The sequence below is a fragment of the Tursiops truncatus genome, chromosome 2 (assembly GCF_011762595.2).
Source record: "Tursiops truncatus isolate mTurTru1 chromosome 2, mTurTru1.mat.Y, whole genome shotgun sequence".
NCBI classification, from domain to species: domain Eukaryota; kingdom Metazoa; phylum Chordata; class Mammalia; order Artiodactyla; family Delphinidae; genus Tursiops; species Tursiops truncatus.
The window spans coordinates 92914702-92935432 of NC_047035.1; the positions used below are offsets into that span (position 1 = coordinate 92914702).

The 20731-nt window shown below is 35.9% G+C and overlaps 1 protein-coding gene across 9 annotated transcripts in view; it reads right to left on the minus strand.

Annotated features, from left to right (window-relative positions):
- TRPM7 (transient receptor potential cation channel subfamily M member 7) overlaps positions 1-20731 on the minus strand; it is a 121660-nt gene that overhangs the window by 82824 nt on the left and 18105 nt on the right. For all 9 annotated transcript variants that reach the window (XR_012330103.1, XM_073800985.1, XM_073800986.1 and 6 more), the window contains exons 2-7: positions 12702-12781; positions 8550-8588; positions 6608-6806; positions 4282-4495; positions 1787-1911; positions 802-973 (exon numbers count right to left, since the gene is read on the minus strand). Coding sequence is in view for 8 of the 9 variants with exons in the window: in XM_073800985.1 (XP_073657086.1) it covers positions 802-973; positions 1787-1911; positions 4282-4495; positions 6608-6806; positions 8550-8588; positions 12702-12781 (829 nt within the window). In the remaining variant the exon portion in view is untranslated. The remainder of the gene's footprint in view (positions 1-801; positions 974-1786; positions 1912-4281; positions 4496-6607; positions 6807-8549; positions 8589-12701; positions 12782-20731) is intronic.

Genomic DNA, 20731 nt, shown 5'->3' on the forward strand with positions numbered 1-20731 from the left:
GTAAGACAGGAATAAAGACACAGAGCTACTAGAGAATGGACTTGAGGATATGGGGAGGGGGAAGGGTAATCTGTGACAAAGCGAGAGAGAGGCATGGACATATATACACTACCAAACGTAAGGTAGATAGCTGGTGGGGGGCAGCCGCATGGCACAGGGGGATCAGCTCGGTGCTTTGTGACCACCTGGAGGGGTGGGATGGGGAGGGTGGGAGAGAGGGAGACGCAAGAGGGAAGAGATATGGGAACATATGTGTATGTATGACTGATTCACTTTGTTATAAAGCAGAAACTAGCACACCATTGTAAAGCAATTATACTCCAATAAAGATGTAAAAAAAAAAAGAAAGGAAGACCAGTGTCAAAAATACCAACTTTTAAGACATTATCTACCAAAGAGTGATACCTACTCGTGTTATCAACTTTAAGCAAGGTGATTCTTACTTCACAATAAAGTATATTTTTCCTCTTCAATCTTGAATTTCAAAGTCGGGTATTGGAATATGTCATACATTAAGAATATTTCTGAATTCCTTGAGCTGCAGTGGGATTACAATAGCAACAAAGCTTCCAATGAACCTCTGTGGCTTTGGCTTTGTTATCTGAGTACCCTATTTAATCTCAGACTTCCTTTCCTAGATCTTATTTTGTGTAAGGTCAGTCATTCATGGTTGTTTTGTATGTTATCCTGCTACATAAGGAAATGAACACTTAAAGAACAGTCTACCTTTTTTAGAATGCTGCTGGCAAGTAATACAGCCCAGGATAATTTCAACAACAAAAAATTTATAAATTCCCTTACTAGCATGAATTCTTTGCTGATTAATAGTTTTTTCAAGTTCTCTTCTCAGTCTGACTTCTGCCCCATACTTTCCAACAGTGCCATCATCCACCAATATGAAATGGGAATGTAGATTATTCAGAACATTCAATTTGCTCAGAGGGTTCAATAACGTTTGGTAAGGAGCAACCACCTAAACAATAGCAAACATTGAGAGTTAGTGGGCAGGATTAAATTTAATATAAAGTAAAAACAAATTTTGAAATAATCTGTAAAGGCAAGTAGGAGGTAAGATTATATTTATGCATAGCAACAAATAGAAAATGTAAAAGAATATATCAAAAAGCATGAGCTTTTAAGCAGCTGAAGATTATTCAATAATGGGTTGAACCACAGTATTGTATTTCGGCTATCATTGCAGAATATACCATATTTCATCATCATCCCATGCAAAGGAAACAGCAGCAAACAAGCAAATAAACAAACAATGTGAAGAAACTATTAAGTTATTACTGAATAAAGTGAAATATATAAAGGACACTGAATAAAAGCAATCAAATGTCATAGTTATTTTTCCAGTCATAAGTAGAATCTTTAAAATTGATGTTAGAAATTTAATTGCACTTGAAAGTGATCATTATAATTCAGTAATTCCTTTTTAATAATCTCTTGAAAGATATCTATAAGCAATTCATATGTCTTTAACCTACTTGAATAAAACACTGGTATTTGATTACTACTCTTACAGACAATACAATTAATTCTTAATAGAATGTCACCATTAAAAATATAATTACAAAGACTGGCATGACATGGAAACGGTGTGAAATAGTTATACAAAAGAAGGCAGAAACAATGTATTAACACTACTTTTTGTATCTATGAATGCATTTTCGAAACGGTTGTGGTATGATCATGAATATTTTAGGTTGACTTCGCATTATTCTTGCTCTAATTTTGTTTATACATAAGTTTAAATGTAAGAAAATTTAAAAAGCACTCTTACATCTCTCCCAACAAGATCATTTCTGTTTTCAATCACTCCCCACGGAGCTATTCCGATAGTGCAAATCTTTCGAGATGATCTGGAAGTATGTTCTTTAAGGGCATCACCAACATGTTTTGCCACACCTGTTCATACAAAATTTAATTCATTTTATTTGGAAGTCTTTACAGTGTTCAGAAGAATCCTTTGCTCAATAACATTACAATTGGTGGTATTTTTCTTTACATACACTAGATAAAAGGCAACAAGGTCCAAAAGACAAACTTACAAAAGAAAATACAAGGACAAAAAAGAAAAAAAAACCCCACAATGTCAAATCACTACAACTGCCTGAAACACACGTAAAACTAACTTTTACCATGTTGTTAGACCTAGTCTCCTCTCTTAGATTCCTCATGTTAACTGTAGTTTTTGTTACTGCTCTAAACATCATCTTAAAAAAAAGAAGAGTATGGCTCAGGACTATAAGCAAAGCACACATGCTCACAAAAAACTACAAAAGTTTTCCAACTGAGTCAAAACTGGGAGGAAAGTAAAAAAGATAATTCAAAAGAGCACACAACTTCTCATTATCACTTGTTATGGACTGAACTGTAACCTCTCCAAAATTCCTATGTTGCAATCCTAATCCCAGTACCTCAGAATGTGACTGTATTTGGAAATCGGTTCTTTAGGTTATCATGTGAAAATGAGGCTGTTAGGGTGGGCCCTAATCCAATCTGACTGGTGTCCTTATAAGAAGGCGAAATTTGGACACAAAAAGAGACACCAGGGATGCACATGCACAGGGGGAAGGCCACAGGAGGACACAGGGAGAAGAGAGCCATCTGAAAGTCAAGGAGATGCCTGAGGAGGAACCAAACCTGCTAACATCTTGATCTTGGGTCTCCAGAACTGTGAGAAAATAAATTTCTTTTGTTTAAGCCACCAAGTCTGTGGTATTTTATTACAGCAGCCCTAGCAAACCAGTGCATCACTCGATTTGATTTTTATAATGCATTAAATCTCATTCCTAACATGGATTATGGAAACAGCACCTTCACTGTTCTTCCAAGTGATGCCTTGCCTGTTTACAGTCTATTTTTAAACGATCATTCAAGTGATCTTTGCTCTTGTCAACTCTCTGTTTAAAATCTCCCCTTCTCATTCGATTAAAAGTCATAGTGCTTATGATGGCCTACAAGGCCTTATATAATGATCTGTCTATTGCCCATGCTATTCACCACCCCACCCCACGCCAGGCCTACCACCACCACCACTCACCCATGACTTTCTGATTTCATCACTTGGCACTCCTTGCTCATTCCAGTCAAGCTACACTGGACCTTTCTTACTATTCTTCCAACACTTGCCACTTCTCCTTTAAATGCTCTGCCCCACATTATTCTTATCTTGCTCACTTCATTTCCTTACATCTCTACTCAAATGTCACCTTATCAATGAAGTCCCCTCGACCATCCCTCACTATCCCTCCTCTGTATTTCATGTGTCTCCAAAGCACTTATCATCTAATTTATTATACACTATTTAGTTATGTTTGTTGTTTGCATCTTCCCCACTAGAATATAAGTTCCATGAAGGTAAATATTTTATTTTGTGGAATGATATATTTTCAGCAGCCAGAAGAGTGCCTGACACACAATGAGGTTCAAAACACAGTTGCTGATAACAAATTAGATTTTTCCAAGCTAATTTAAATAATAACTATGTTTTACTTTGGATATTAAAATTAATTTGCCTTCAATATATCCAACCTGTATATCTGACAGGGAAGACTTAGAATGAAAGATTATAGTACATTAAAAATTAATTTGAAAAGCTATTTCTTACCAGTGTCTAGGCAATGAATTGCCATTCTTCTCTCAATTTACCAGTAGTCACAGAGAGACAAGAACAACACTTCACTTTACAGTAGGGAGTCAACAAACTTTCTTATAAAGGACCAAATCGTAAATATTTTAGGCTTTGCAGGGCATATACAGTCTTTGTCAGACCACTCAGCTCTACTTTTGTAGCACAAAAGTATGATACAAATGAGTGTGGCTGCATTCCAAAAAACCTTTATTTACAAAAATAAGGAGTAGGCTGGATTTGGTGCATGGAGCCACAGTTTGCAAACCCCTGCTCTAAAGCATATTATTCTTGGGGATTCCCTGGCAGTCCAGTGGTTAGGACTTGGTGCTTTCACGGAGGGACGGGAGTCCCGGATTCAATCCCTGGTCCGGGAACTAAGATCCCACAAGCCGCACAGCATGGCCAGAAATAAATAAATAAATAAAGTCTTAATTAAAAAAAAGTGAATGATAAAGCATATTATTCTTTTAAAAGAATAAATGAAAACCAAATACTTTTTCAGTTAGCATTTATACTTAGGAAGTAGATTATTTAACAGAAGAATTGAATATATTTATATTCAGTGTTGACTTTTCAAATATCTAATTGATATTATGAAGAATTTACAAGCACATCAAATAAAATTGGTATAATCACATTACCTGTGTTTACTCCTCCTGTTAAAATCCAGGCTCCAGTTGTAACTGCAGCTTTAATAAGACCCTTTCCAAGCAACTGCTTGATTCGTGGGTGAAGCTCAAATTTCTGCATGCCACCGTGTACAGAGATAACAAGTTTGGGTAATTCCATTTGCCATTCTTTAAGCAGAAGTTGTAGAATGACTTCAGGTTTGGTGTCATATGATAGCCTCACATACTAATAAAAAAGATTTTAAAACAATAATTAACAATTGAATATTCATAGGTTTCAAAATGCAACATCATATGACTTAAGAAAAATTTTGTTTGGATCAGATTATTATAAAATAGATTTCACAGGCTACTTGCAATATATTTACACTTCTAGGAATAAGCAATAGCAAACGATTTTAAAGTTGGAAAATCATTCCATAAGAGCTACAGAAGTAGTGGCACTGTAATTTTTAAACCAAGACGTAAATTTGTTACTCTTTCTGTTTATATAAACTTAATTACCATTCATCTGATTTACAAATTTATCCACAGTACTCATTGCCTTGTTTAACTATAAGTATGCATTGAGTGAGAAGTGTTAAGGATAGGTATGATGATGGGAAAAGGGAAAATAAGAGAAGAATGGTGAAAACATGGAGTCTTCTACAACTCTTGCAACTATGAGAGGCAAATACTGAATTATCTGTTTGAAAGTTTGATCAATGATCTAATCCATTGATCAGAATTGTGACTATGCAGTAAAGTAACACAGATTTTTTTAATACAGATGATTGTTTCCTTCACTGGAAGTAACTGTGGATTTGACTCACAAATTGCTGAAAATAATAAATTTTGCTCAGTATTTCAAGGTGTTCAGATGGAATCACCACTTTAATTTTTGAAAAATCATTCTATAAGAAAATAAGCTATCATATCTGTGGAGTAAGTTCCTCTGGTTTGAAAGATTAAAAAAAGGATCTTTCTGGTAGGTGACATCACAAAATTTACTTGCTATGACTACTGTAATTCATTTTCTTTATCTAAAGCACCTATGACTTAGCTCGTAAGCAATCTAAAATATTCAGATGTTGGAAGAAAAACACTTTTTCTTTTGTGGTACACAGGCCTCACTGTTGTGGCCTCTCCCGTTGCGGAGCACAGGCTCCAGACGCGCAGGCTCAGCGGCCATGGCTCACGGGCCTAGCCGCTCTGCGGCATGTGGGATCTTCCCGGACCGGGGCACAAACCCGTGTCCCCTGCAACGGCAGGCGGACTCTCAACCACTGCGCCACCAGGGAAGCCCAGAAAAACACTTTTAATCATCTCTAACAAAGGTTCTTTGCAAAACAACATATTGCCAATTCCTTTACAAATAGAGATCAAACACCAAGGAAAATTATCCCAAAATATCAGAATTATATAAAACTGAGAAGACTCCAGAATCCTTTAAGAATGATTTGTAATGAGATTTGTTCTGTACTCTTTCTGCATTAGTTCTGTTTAACTCATTACTATACTTGGGTACATTAAGTAGTGTTTGGAAAACAATCTAAAGTTAATTTTTTTTAAAAAAAGATTATGTTAGTAATAAATGAGGAATTCCATTTCCAGCAATGATGGACTAGGTTGTTTTCGACTAACTGCCCCTGGGAACTAAAGAAACTAGAAACTAGATAAATAACACCTGTTGTTAAGCTATCAGTGAGCTACCAAAGCAGTGACAACTTGTGGGATCAGGATCCAAGAGAATAGAAAAAATGGAGAGACAGGCCCAGCATTTGGCACTGCTTATCAAATCAAGGCAGGGAGGGAGGCAGGTGGAACAATCTACGGGATAATATGTTGATACATCTAAATGAATAATAATTATGATTTGGAAGTTTAATACACGAAGAAATAAAATTCATGCCAACAAGAGCACATTAGTCATGAGGGAAAAAAATGTAGTCACAAGTATTCTAAAGTTTCTTGCGTTGTCCAGGAAGTGGTAAAAGTACTAATTTATAATAGTAACAAGTTATAAATGCGTTTTATAGTATTTATTATAAGATTAATCTAAAGAATAGAAAAACAATGTATAAATAAAATGCTATAAAGAAGGAAAGCTTAATAAAAAAATACTTAATCCAAAAGATCAAAAAGAAAAGAAAAAGTGAGATAGTAGACTAAACTAAAAAAAAAGGTTCAATTCAACAAGATATAACAATTCTATATTCATATATGTACCTATACAAAGAACTTCAAAATACATAAGGAAATGATTGAAACTAATTTTCTGACACAATATTATTGTCAGGTAATAAACGTACATTATTAGGTAATAAGGTAAATGAAGAAACTCAAATACATGACATACCTTAGCTCTGTAGGAATGAGAACCCCCTTGAAAATTTATGACTCCATAAGCATCCGTTGGGCTCTGTTCTGTATGTTTTTCCACAGACCACTCTTCTAATGTCTGATTAAAATGGTCACCCAATTTCACATCTGAGTATTTCATGGCAAGACTTGCAGTAAAACAAGCATGTTGCTTGACCAAGCGACCACAAAAACACCTAAAGGAAAAAAGTAATAAAATTTTAAAAAGACCTTTTAAAAAATTAGTCAATGAAAAACCATACGAAAATAAATGAACTCAAGAGTATGAAAATTAATCTTTTTGATTTTAGGATATCAGTAAATTAATACCTTCACCATAGAATTAAAATAGTATAAATACATTAGTATTTGATGATACAGTCTTCTAAATTTAGTATGGGGCATCTACTTCCTACTGGATGGGCAAAACAGCATTGGAGATTGCAGAAATAAGTGTTAGTGAACCTGAAGACAGATCAATACAAATGATCTAATCTAATAAATGGGAAAAATTATTTTAATTAAATAAAAATGAAACAGGGCCTCAGTGACTTGTGGAAAATATCAAGCAATCTAATATATGTATAACTGGAGTTTCTGAGGGAAGAGAGATAGAGAATGGGGCAGAAAAGTATTTTAGGAAACAATGGCTGAAAACTTATAAATTTGGTGAAAAATATGAACTTGCAGATATTTATGCAAGAAGTACAAAAAGAACCATTCCTAGGCACATCATAGACCTGCTGTTGAAATCCAGAATTACAGGGAAAAAAAAAAAATCCTTAAAATAGCCAGAGGAAAAAAAGACCCATTACACACAGGAGAGCAACTACACTAACGACAGCTGACTTCTCACTAGAAACCAACAGCTAGAAGACAATATAATGGTATCTTCAAAGCACTGGAATGAGAAAAGTGTCAACTCAGAATTCCACATTCAGTGAAAATATCCTTTAAAAATGAGAGTAAAATAAACATATTTTCAGATAAACCAAGCTGAGAAAATTCCTCTCCAGTATATCTGCATTATACCAAATGCTAAAGGGAGCTCTTCAGCCTGAGTGTAAAGACACCAGACAGAAAACTTCCCATCTAGAGGAACAAATGAACAGGACTGGAGATGCTAAAACAACTCAATATATCTAAATGAACATATTCTATGCAATTCTTTTCCTAGCCCACCACCAAGAGACCTCATCTTCCTCTTGTCTTCTTTCATCACAGCTTAGAAGAACAACATTACTCTTTAATTAGTTGCCTAAGTAAGAAATTTAGGTACCATCCTCAAATCTTCCCTTTCTCCATACATCCACCAAATCCTACTGAATTTATCTGATTAATCCCTTCAAATATGCCTACTTCTCCTTCATCACCATAGCCACTATCTTAATTCAGGCTCTCATTTTTTGCCAGAATTACTCCAAAAGTTTCTAAACTATTTTTTTCTCCCAATCCAATCTCCTCAAAATACTAACTGCTTTTATTGAGGAAAAAAAAAAAAACTAAACATGCTACTTCCCTATATAATACCCTTTTAACATGAAATCAAAACTGTGTGGCATAGTACACAAAGAGCTTAAATGATCTGGCCCTACTTATTTCTCCAGACTCTGATCTCTCCAATATCCATCTTACATTCTACAGCCTGCAGTTTCCTGACAGAACCATAATCTTTTTCACTGCCAGGCCTTCCCACATCCTGTTCTCTCTGCCTAAAATCCCTTTCCCTCAATCTTTACCTAAGTCACATTCAGCTTTAGAACTCTGCTCAGATACCTACACTTGAGTTTCAAGCAGCTTTGCCTGATCCTTCACCTCCCAAGTCTGAGTAAAGTAACCCTTAAACATAATGGCCTGTGAATTTATCCCAATGTATTCTGATTTCTTTTATACATTAGTTTTATTTTTCAAAATTTGTGCAATGAAGTTATGAAAATTACCTGACGAGTTGTTGACAAATTTGACATCCTGGAAGGCACCTATAAAACAAGGTACATCTATTACTTAAAGGGAAAAATTTTTTTTAGTTTAAACTATATAAAATCCATTAAAAAATACAAAACAAAGGAAAAATTATGTATTTAGTTTAATTTTTCAGTAGATAGCACAAGACATTTATACCTTAATTTACATATTCAAATAACTACTTTTTAAAACTAACATGATTTTCATATTTTAAATATAATTAGTTGTGACTTAAAACCCAGAAACCATAAGAGAAAAGACTGACAGATTTAACTACATAAAAAATACAACATTTTTATGTGGCAAAAATATGTCACTCATAAAGTCTAAAGGTAAACTGAGAAAAAATATTTGCAGACAAAATGTTAGTTTTCCTAATATATAAGAGCTTCACTGAATCAATATAAAATAGGAAAATATATAAACAGATAATTCACAGTAAAAACAAACATGAAAAGGTATTTGATTAGAAAAAAAATTTTTTTAATCCTTTAAGACAATATCTTGGTGAGAATATAGAGGAAAGTTGCCTCGTATCTGCTGGGAGGAGTATAAACTGATAAACTCTCTATGGAGGGCAATTTGGCAATACTTATCAAAATGAAAAATGCAGACTCTTTCTCTAAGTCTAAAGTACTAAGAGTGAAGGTTAAAAAATATCTACAGCATATGTGTAAAATGATTCACTTATAAGGTTATTTACTACAGAATTTTCATTCATTCATTCATTCATTCATTCATTTATTTATTTATTGTGGTGAAGGAAAGAGCAGCATTTATTGTAAGGTACCAAACAAGGAGTCAGGGACGGCTACTGCTGAAAAACCCAACAGAATTTTTTTTTCTAACAGCAAAAAAAACAGAATAGCTAAAATGTCCTAAGGGAATACTAAAATTATGATCCAGATATATAATTAAAAAGGATGCAAAAATTAAGAGTAAAGTGGTTATTGCCAAGATAATAAACACGAGATAAACAGTATGTATTTAATAGGGAAGAGGGAGGAATAAATATACATCTGCTTGGTCAGACAAAGAGTATATCTATTTCTGAAAGGTATCCCAAGGAATAGGTAACACCAGTTTCCTTTAGGGAGGGGAACTTATAGTTAAGGCACAGTGGTAAAAACGAGGCTTTCACTTATAATTTTTGGTACCTTGTAAATCAATGATTAACCTATTCATATTAAATTAATTTTAAAATCCAATTAGTGTAGGAAAAAATGACCAGCTAATGGTGTTTGTAAATTAGGTCTCATATGAATGGCTACAGGCAAGGGTATTTAATAACAGCTTGAGGTTTCTTTAACACCTAATGAGGACTTGTATTATTTCTACTGCAAAGTAAAATTAACAAAATTACAAGAAATAAGCTCCTTAATGATAATACAATCTATTTCTTAATAAAGCAAAACTATAATTTTCTCTAAATGGAAGAACAACACAGTCTTATTTAGAACTGGCAGATCTAAATTCTAATCCAATCTTTATGAATTATTAGCCATGTGACCTGGGAAATGTCACTTATGCTCTCTGGTTAAGAAATGTAATCTTATCTTGTAATAAAACCTATCTTTAATAATTTGTAAGAAATACAAATAAATCATAGAATAATGATTGGAAGAGACATTAAGGTTATCTATTTTAATGATCTAAAAAGACATTTACAGAAATTAACAAAAATTGGGGGAATATTAAAGAATATTAAAAATGTTTTCTCAACAGTAATCAAATAAATGCAAATTTAATACATACACTATTTTCTACTCATCACTTTTTCTTGAAGATGATGGATCATATTACTCTAGTCAATATTCAGGCAATCTCGTCACTATTGGTGATAATGTGTATTCTTTTATCTTTTGTAAAGTTTTTTGGCATTACACATACTAAGCGGGAATAAAACTTTAAACACAAAAAAGTTTTATCCACTAAGATCTCCATTGTGACCTAATTTTAATTTATAATGCTAAAAACTGAAAATAACTCAAACGGCAAAGAGTAGGATAGGTATATGAATTGTGATACATACACTAACAGAATATTAACTACCATTCTTATAAAATATCTGTATCATGAAAAAATGTAATTCCTATAACATTTTGTTAAAAAGCAGATTCAAAGCTTTACGTATAGACTGAATTTAGCAATATTTTAAAACGAAAGCTATGCACTGAGAAAAGATTAAAAATAGGTGCAATGTTATTAATAATGACTGTCTTCATGTTTTGAAACTGAGTATTGTGCCTTTCTTTTTTTTAATGATAGAGTAACTTTTTTAATTAAATAAATAAATATATTTATTTATTTATTTTTGGCTGCTCTGGGTCTTGGCTGCTGTGTGCGGGCTTTCTCTGGTTGTGGCGAGCGGGGGCTACTCTTCATTGCGGTGCATGGGCTTCTCATTGCAGTGGTTTCTCTTGTTGCGGAGCACGGTCTCTAGGCACACGGGCTTCAGTAGCTGTGGCTCGCAGGCTCTACAGCGCAGGCTCAGTAGTTGGGGCACACAGGCTTAGATGCTCCGCTGCATGTGACAACTTCCTGGACCAGGGATCAAACCCATGTCCCCTGCATTGGCAGGTGGATTCTTAACCACTGCGCCACAAGGGAAGTCCCTGAGCCTACTTTCTGCATCTCAAAACTTTCCAAAAGTTATTATGCACATTCCTCTTATGATGGAAATTTGTTTAAGTGAGAGATATATTCAAAATAGGTATTTTTTGCTGTTTAAAAAAAAAGAGAAATGTTGAATTCAAACAGCAGGTTTATGTAATGTAACAAACAAAAGGTTCAGAAATTCTATTCAACAAATATTTACCAAAAACTCACTATGGACAATAATGGTGACAGGTGCTATAATTTAAAATACATCAGTTAATAAAAGATTACTTACTTGGCTGTATTTTCATAAGAGCCATATAGTAAATGGAAGTAAAGTTGCAGAGAAGATTACTACATAGCAAACAGGGTTTAACAGGAGACAGCAAAGGTAAGAAGACTAAAAATCCTTGTAAATGCCTTTTTCAATTAATTTTTCCTAAATGCCTGTGAAAAGAGGTGCTCTGTAGGCCAGAAAATAACTGTATTTTTGATTTACCCTTTTAAGCTTCTTGCTATTTTTAGGTCTAAAGAAAAAGAAAAAAATTAGGAAAAATATTTCTTCAATAAATACCTCAACAGGTCTTTTTCTTGAATTCTAACTACTGTCCTTTACTTAAAATTTTTTCTATTATCAAAGCCATTTTAAAGACCAAAAGACAATCAGAGATGCCAACAGAATCTCTGGTGACAAGTTTTCCACTAAGTGCTCATCATAGCTATATTTTGGCAAACAAAACCAGCAACTATTAGGTTCATATTGGTTTCTTCAGCATAAACCATAGTGTTGGGCACCCAGTAGATGCCCATTAAACCGATACACAAACATTTTTAAGTTCTCAGTATCAGTGAATCAATTAAAAAAGAGAGCCTTAACTGTCTTTGTAATACACTAGTATGATACGGGGGAGATTAGGGATGGAACACCACTTTGAAGAAGATGTTGTGAAATGTCATTAAGAACTCCAGAACACTGATATTTTGCTATGATAGCTCCTTCTCCTAATCCTAAAAGAATAATTAACAGTAAGCACAAAAGTTAACAGTAACTACAAATAATAATTTAAATTTTCAATAAATAAATAGTAATATAATTTACATCTAAATTTCTAGAAGAGGGACTTCCTTGGTGGTCCAGTGGTAAAGAATTCGCCTTCCAATGCAGCAGACGCAGGTTCAATCCCTGGTCAGGGAACTAAGATCCCATATGCCGCGCGGCAACTAAGCCCACGCACCTCGACAAGAGAGCCCACGCACCACAGCTACAGAGCCCATGTGCACTGGAGCCCTCGCGCCACAACGAGAGACAAAAATCCCACACATCGCAACTAAAGAGAAGCCCAAGTGCCACAACAAAGAGACCGTGCTCCATAATGAAAGATCCTGCATGCCTCAACGAAGATCTCGTGTGCCACAATTAAGACCCAACGTAGCCAAAAATATAAGGTAGGTAGGTAAATAAATTTATTTATTTATTTATTTATTTATTTATTTCTAGAAGAACCCAGAAGAAAGAGAAGTATGCTTACCTGTGAGGGTCTTTTGAACTTGGTATAATGTATACACATTCCCTCTTGGTCAAAGTGCTTTCTATCCAGGATTTCTGGGACTAAAACAGAAAGTTTAAAAAAGATGGTTTATAAATTAACCAACTAATATTACAAGGAAAAATTTAATGATAAATACATTAAAATAATTTAATTCACTAAATATTTACTATATACAAACATGTTGACTGACGACAGCACACCTAAAATATTAGAATCATTCCATTTAAGTCCAGTGAGATTGAGATTACTAAATCAACAGTGCTATGCAGATACTGTGGCTTCAAATAACCAGAGAGGAGGGAAATCGAGTTTCAGCCAGAAACTTCAAGAGGGGCTGGTATGATCCTGGGAAGTGGATCATTTTAAGGCCAATTAAAAGTGACTGTCAGGGCTTCCCTGGTGGCGCAGTGGTTGAGAGTCCGCCTGCCGATGCAGGGGACACGCGTTCGTGCCCTGGTCTGGGAAGATCCCACATGCCGCGAAGCGGCTAGCCCTGTGAGCCATGGCTGCTGAGCCTGTGTGTCCTGAGCCTGCACTCTGCAACGGGAGAGGCCACAACAGTGAGAGGCCCGCGTACCACACACACACAAAAAAAGTGACTGTCAGATTCAACTAAAAATAAAATAAAACCTAATAATAGCTATACTCTGTTTCTAAGACAAATACCTAAAGCATAGGCCATGGAATGGCTAATGGTACAGGGACAGAAAGAGATATCAAGCAAATTCTAATCAAAAGAAAGACAATACTAAAAAAAAAATAGATGCTAAACATCAATAGGGATAGTGCAGGTTATTATATGATTTCAAATATTCACCAGACTACTACAACAATCTTAAATATGAATCACCAAATAAAGTAGTCTCAAAATGCATAAAGCAAAACCATCAATATGGAGAATAAGACAAATCTAGGACGACAGTGGAAGATTAACACATTTCCGTCAATTACTGTAAACCTGAAATAATTTCAAATTTAAAAGTTTTTTTTAAATTACTTTTTATACCACCACTTAAGCTTCTGCTGGATCCCTAGACTCTGTATCCTGCTACTGGTGATTGATTAAAAAGGGATGAGGTGGACTTCCCTGGTGGCTCAGTGGTTAAGAATCCACCTGCCAATGCAGGGGACACGGGTTCGAGCCCTGGTCTGGGAAGATCCCACATGCCGCGGAGCACATAAGCCCGTCCACCACAACTACTGAGCCTGCACTCTAGAGCCTGCGAGCCACAACTACTGAAGCCCACACACTTAGAGCCCATGCTCTGCAACAAGAGAAGCCACCGCAATGAGAAGCCCGTGCACAGCAACAAAGAGTAGCCCCCGCTCACTGCAACTAGAGAAAGCCCGCATGCAGCAATGAAGACCCAAGGCAGCCAAAAATAAAATAAAATAAATAAATAAATTTATTTTTTAAAAAAAGGGATGAGGCATTACATACTGAGATAGGTGAAACTCCATAAATTCGGACTGAGTAGATTGAAGATCTTGAGCTTCATCCTCCACATAATATATATATTAGACATATAAACATTAAACATCTAATATATCTATAGATATTAGATATATATTAAATATAGATATTAGCACGCTCTCTCTCTCAAAATCTCTCGCCCTTATCTCCCTCTTTCTTACCAGTACAGTACAAAAAGGAAGAGCCTGTATTCCAAAAAGAAACCTCTAGGGAACTCTCTGGGGGTCCATTGGTTAGGATTCTTCTGTGCTTCCACTGCAGGGGGCATGGGTTCGATCCATGGTTGGGGAACTAAGATCCTGCAAGCCACCACCTTCTTTTTCTAACTAAAGTCTGGTAGTATTCCTTTGAAGAATCTGCTTCCCTACATACCCCTCGGGGGGCGGGGGGGGGGGAATAGTAATCTCTCCAGTTTTACTGTACTAGGAATACACCTAGCAAACACAACCCTGATTCAATCCAATTCCCCATCTATTCCATAACTGCCTATATTAATATGACTACGGAAAAAAACAAACAAAACAACACCCTCTGGTTTCACTTTAAAGCCCTGACCACAAACCTCAAATGTCCCTTCATGATGCCCAACAGTCACACCATATTTCCCTGGTCCATTTTCTCATTCTTCTGTATGATTTCACACCACCTCCTCCTCCCTCAAACCTCCAACACTCCTTCACCATTCTTACTCTCAAGTGATGACCTACTTCCCATTTCACTCAGAAAATTGAGCAGCAAGAAGAGAACTTCTACAAACCTCTACCACATCTGTCCACCAATGAGTATCTATACCCACACATTATGCCTTCCTTCCTGTGACTGTGTTCCTATTTAAGTCTAATCACTCTTGTGCTCTAGACCCCATACCCTTACTAACTCTCCACCAGTTCTCCCTGATTTTTTCCCCTTCTTTATTAACTTATTCCTATCAGCACGTAACATGCTATTATTCTTCCCATTTTAAACACAACAAATTTTGCATGACTCCATTTGCCCCTCAAGCTAACACATAATGTTTCTGTCTCTATCTACAGTAAAGATCATTGGAAGAAGTGTTTCCCTCTTTTCTTCTCTTCCTATGCTTTCTAAAACCCACTCCAGTCAGACTTTCAAGGCAAGCACTCTCCTAAAATAAGTTTCAACAAGATCATCAACGATTTTCTCTAAATCCAAAGGTCAACTTTCAGGACTCATCTTCATTGATATATCAGCAGCATTTAACAATATCAACCATTCTTATCTTCTTAAAACATTTTCATCAGTTAGTTTGATTTTCTTCCCTTCACTGGCCACTCCATTGCTGATTTCTCCTCTTCTCCTCAATCTTTAGACTTCTTTTTTCCAATTATATTCACTCAGACTTTGGACTTCTTTTTTCCAGTTATATTCACTCAGACTTTGGACTTCTTTTTTCCAGTTATATTCACTCAGACTTTGGACTTTTTTTCCAGTTATATTCATTCTTTTAGTGCTCACATCCAGTTTGCCATCAATACACTGGATAACTCTCTAATTTGTATTTCCATGTCAGATCTTTCCCTGAACTCCATGCTCACATATCCAACTGCCTACTTAACAGCTTCATTTTGATGTCTAACAGGCATCTCAAACGTAACATGGCCAAAACTGAGCTCATCTTTCACCCAAACACTATTTCTCATAAAGTCTTCCCCATCTCAGTAAATGGTGACTCTATTCTTCCAGTTGTAATTCTTTCTTTTTTTTTTTTAAGGCAAAAAATCTTTTTCTTTTTTTTTTTTGGCTGCATGGCATGCAGGATCTTAGTTCCCCAACCAGGGATCGAACCTGTGGCCCCTGCAGTGGAAGTGTGGAATCTTAACCAATGGACCGCCAGGGAAGTCCCTTAAGGCAAAAATTTTAATGTCATCTTTGATTTCCTCTTCCTATGTACTTCATATATAATCCCATGGCAAAACCTGTCAGCTTGCCTTCAAAACCCATCCAATATCCAACCACTTCTCACACCTCCACTGCTACTATTCTGGCCCAAGCCATCATCACCTCTTGCCTGGCTTACTGCAGAAACCACTCATGCCACCCTTGCCAAAAGAAATAAAATAATCTTTTTAAAACATTTTTATTTTATTTATTTATTTTTGGCCATGCCACACAGCATATGGAATCTTAGTTCCCTGACCAGGGATCGAACCCATGGCACCTGCAATGGAAGTGCAGAGTCTTAACCACTGGACCACCAGGGAAGTCCCTAAAGTAATCCTTTTAAAATATGTCATTATGTCACTTCTCTGCTCAAAACTCTCCAGTATTTTCACATTTTACTCAAAGAAGTTTTATAAAAGCCAAAGTCTTTATAATAATCTTTAAGGTCCTAGTGCTCTGCATCTCTGCATCCTGACTCATTACTTTCATTCTATCACCTCCTTCAAGTCTTTGAGCAAACGTTACCTTTCTCAATGAGACTTACACTATTTAGGAATGCAATCTCCATCACCCCCTACTCCCTTATGCACCTGTAGAGCAATAGAACCATCCCCAGGATCACATTTAGAGCATTCTCCTGAGAACCAAAAGATCTGGCCACATCAGTTAGACTGCTGGTATATTATTGCTATCCTGGCCCCTTCTCCCACTCCACAACCATAGTACACTGAAGGGAGGCAGAGCATCTGGACCTGAAGACATTTATTCATGTGACTTCTGCTTGTAACTTGAAAAAAATACCATTTGGTAGGCTGCTCTGACACGTGATAACGTGAGGTTGAATTTCTACCAAAACCAACTTAACCTACTGCTTTAAACTCACGAAATTTTCATTAAGCTCCTATTATTAAAAATGCAGGGTTTAGGGGTAGCACTAAAATTATACTGTAATTTATCATTTAAAGGGTTGCTTCTCTCTTCTAGAAAAAATTGGAACTGGTTTGAGGGGGAAAAACAGATTAGTGGTTGTACTTGCTGCTATATTTTTACTGGTTGTTAAAGCAAGACAAAGATTTGTTTGGAATTTCTCCCTGTGAGCTTCTTTGCAAACAAATGGCAATGACCACAGCTCAGTCTCATGCTATGGTAATGAAGTCCACCAAAATCAGATTCTAGAACTAGACATTTAACATATGCAAATAACCTACTAAAATAATGGCAATATACATGCATGAGAAGCACTCAGACTACTCCGGTACGAATTATATATATATGTTTTTAACTAAATCATTTGCAGTTCATGAGCGTATGTCTAAAGCCTACAATATGAATGAAAGATGGGCAAAAAGGGAACACAACATGAGCAAATTTATTAATTAACAGTGGACCTTTCTAAGGAGTTCTGTCAAAGACAACCACTTGACAAAAGAGGAAAACGTCTTAGGGAGAACTTGGAAATATATGGGCATAGATAAATGCTATGAAATGCAATCCTGTACAGTTCACATCCTCTTTTTTTTCTTTTTTTTTTAACCTCGTCTTTTTCTTGATAGGAAAACTAGAAAGAATAGAGTAGACTTAAACAACACTGTCAATCAATTTTACCTGATGGAACTTATAAAATACTCCACCCAAAATAGCATATACTGATTTAGGACTTATTTGCAAATAAGATAAAGGAGTCAGAAAACTCAACATTAAAAAAAAAAAATCCAATTCACAAATGGGCAAAAGACATGGAGAGACATTTCACCAAAGAGAATATGCTTACTTTACCAAATAAGTATAAGAAAAGGTGCTCAATTTCACTGGCTATTAGGAAAATGCAAATTTAAAACTACAATGCAATACCACTTCACAACCACTAGAAAGGCTTTAATCAAAGGCTGACAATACCCAGTGCAAGCACAGATGTATAAACTGGAATCTCATACTTTACTAGTCGGAATGCAGAATGGTATCAACACTTACAAAGGAAAAGTCTGGTTGTTTATTGAAATGTTAAACATAAACTTACTCCAAGATTCCATTCCTAACTATCTTCCCCCCAAAAATGAAAACATGTCCACACAAAGATTTGTATTTGAATGTTCTAGAAACATTATTCATAATAACCAACAAAGTGATATATCCATGCAATGATATATACTACTTAACAATAAAGAGGGACAAACTAAAGATAACACGCAACACTGCTGGACCTCAAAAACATTATGGTAATGGAAAAACCCAGACATAAGGTATTATGATTTCATTTACATGAAATTTCTAGAAAGGCAAAACCATAGAAACAGTAAGTTTAGTAATTACCTGGGGCTGAGAGTGAGAGCAGGGATAAACTGCAAACAAGTACAAGGAAACTTTGTGAGGTATCTAAAACTGGATTATGTTGGTTATAAAAGTAAATAAATTTATTAAAAACCATCAAATGAAAAAAAAAAGGAAAAAAACCCACCAAATGGGGAACTCCCTGGCAGTCCACTAGTTAGGACTCTGTGCTTTCACTGCCGAGAGCCTTGGTTCAATCCCTGGTTGGGGAACTAAGATCCCACGAGTCACACAGCATGGCCAAAATCAAACAAACAAAACAAAAAAACCCATCAAATGTGTATACTTACAAATGGCAAATTTTATAGTATGAGCATTATTCCACAACAAATCTGTTAAAAAGGCAGGGGAGGGTTACAAGACATGTAAAACAGAATGAGAAGATCAAACGTAAGTTTAATCAGAGCTCCAGAAAGAGAAAAGACAAGGTATGGGCAGAGACTTAGACATGAAAGTTACAAGACTGTCCAAAGTCACACAGCTAGTAGTTTACCCTGACTCCAAAGCCTCTACTAGCTTTCTTTTTTTAGCTTTTTAAAAGAAATTTAAGATAAGCATTTCAAAATCGTTTGATGATATGCTTTAAATAAGCACCTTTCTTACATCTTTTTTTGAAACCAATGAGTAGAAATATATTAATTACTTTCAAAAGTAGAATTCCTATGTAATCACTATGTATATAATTTTCTGAACATGGAGAAAAATAGAAAGAACAGAGAGTTAACATACCTCTCCTAAAAGGTATTGTTAATTGCTAACTACTGCTAAGCAGTATTAGCTTTTCCCCTTTTCTTTCTCCAATTCCACTCCTCAGCAACAGTCTACCTGAAGCAACTCTAACTATAGCTATTCAAACCCAAGTGGCGATAGGGATGGAAGAATAATATCAATAGATTTCAAAATGACTGTTCTACAGCAACGAACTAATGACCCAGTTAAGTCTAAATGCTGGCTTGTAAAACTTTGGATAGTTATTAATTGAAATACTCATAAAAGTGAAACACAGGTATATATACTTTTCATACCTTATGCCTTCCTATTAAATGTAAATATAAACATTTTCATTGACATTTTAATTTACATACGGAAGAAAAATGAATCCCAAGTAGCATTTAACATAAGAAATCATCAGAGCTCTCTTTAGGAAAATTAATCAGGGAGATAAGTAAAAGTAAGCTAGAGCCACCAGTCTTTTGGGGAGGGGCAATGGGAGCCTGGACTAGTAAAGGAATGGATACAACAGATAATTTCCAAATCCTTTATAGTTTAACACAATGCCTTACAAAAAAATAAACACTACAGATCAATTATTAATATAGTCCTGGTTTCTCATCCTTCCTTCAAATTCACCTCTGCAATTATTTGTCCAACAACAGACAACTCATCAGGGCCCAAAGGAACACCTTTCCCCTTAAACTGATGCTTCCTTCAACTTCCCCGCTTCTTAGAGAAGTATGGCTATACTCTAAATAGGCAATCAGTAAATTTTTTCTATTAAGAGCCAGATGGTAAATGTTTTAGGCTTTTTGAACCACATACTGTCTCCATCACCTATTCTTTGTTTTGTTTTTTAACCACTAAAAAACATAAGAACCATTCTTAGCTCAAGGCCATACAGAACAGGCCTTGGCCAGATTTGGCATACATAACATAGTTTGCCAACTCACACTCTAAATCCCACAAAAGCTTCCCACAAAAAAATCTCACCATTCCACTGAGTCAATTCAATCTAACAAGTACGTGCCAAGCCCTTCAGATTCTTCCCCTACACTGTTTCTTGGATATTACTAATGTCCCTTCTACCAGCCCTACAATCCCAAAAGATCCTTGTATTAAGAGTTGCTTTCTAGAGGAGGAACCAAGATGGCGGAGCAGAAGGACGTGCTCTCACTCCCTCTTGCGAGAACACCAAAATCACAACTAGCTGCTAGACAATCATCGACAGGAAGACACTGGAACTCACCAGAAAAGATACCCCACATCCAAAGACAAAGGAGAAGCCACAATGAGACAGTAGGAGGGGTGCAGTCACAGTAAAATCAAATCCCATAACTGGTGGGTGGGTGAATCACAGACTGGTGAACACTTATACTACAGAAGTCCACCCACTGGAGTAAAGGTTCTGAGCCCCACATCAGGCTTCCCAACCTGGGGGTCCGGCAATGGGAGGAGGAATTCCTAGAGAATCAGACTTTGAAGCCTAGGAGGAATTGATTGCAGGACTTCGACAGGACTGGGGGAAACAGAGACTCCACTCTTGGAGGACATACACAAAGTAGTGTCCGCATCGGGACTCAGGGGAAGG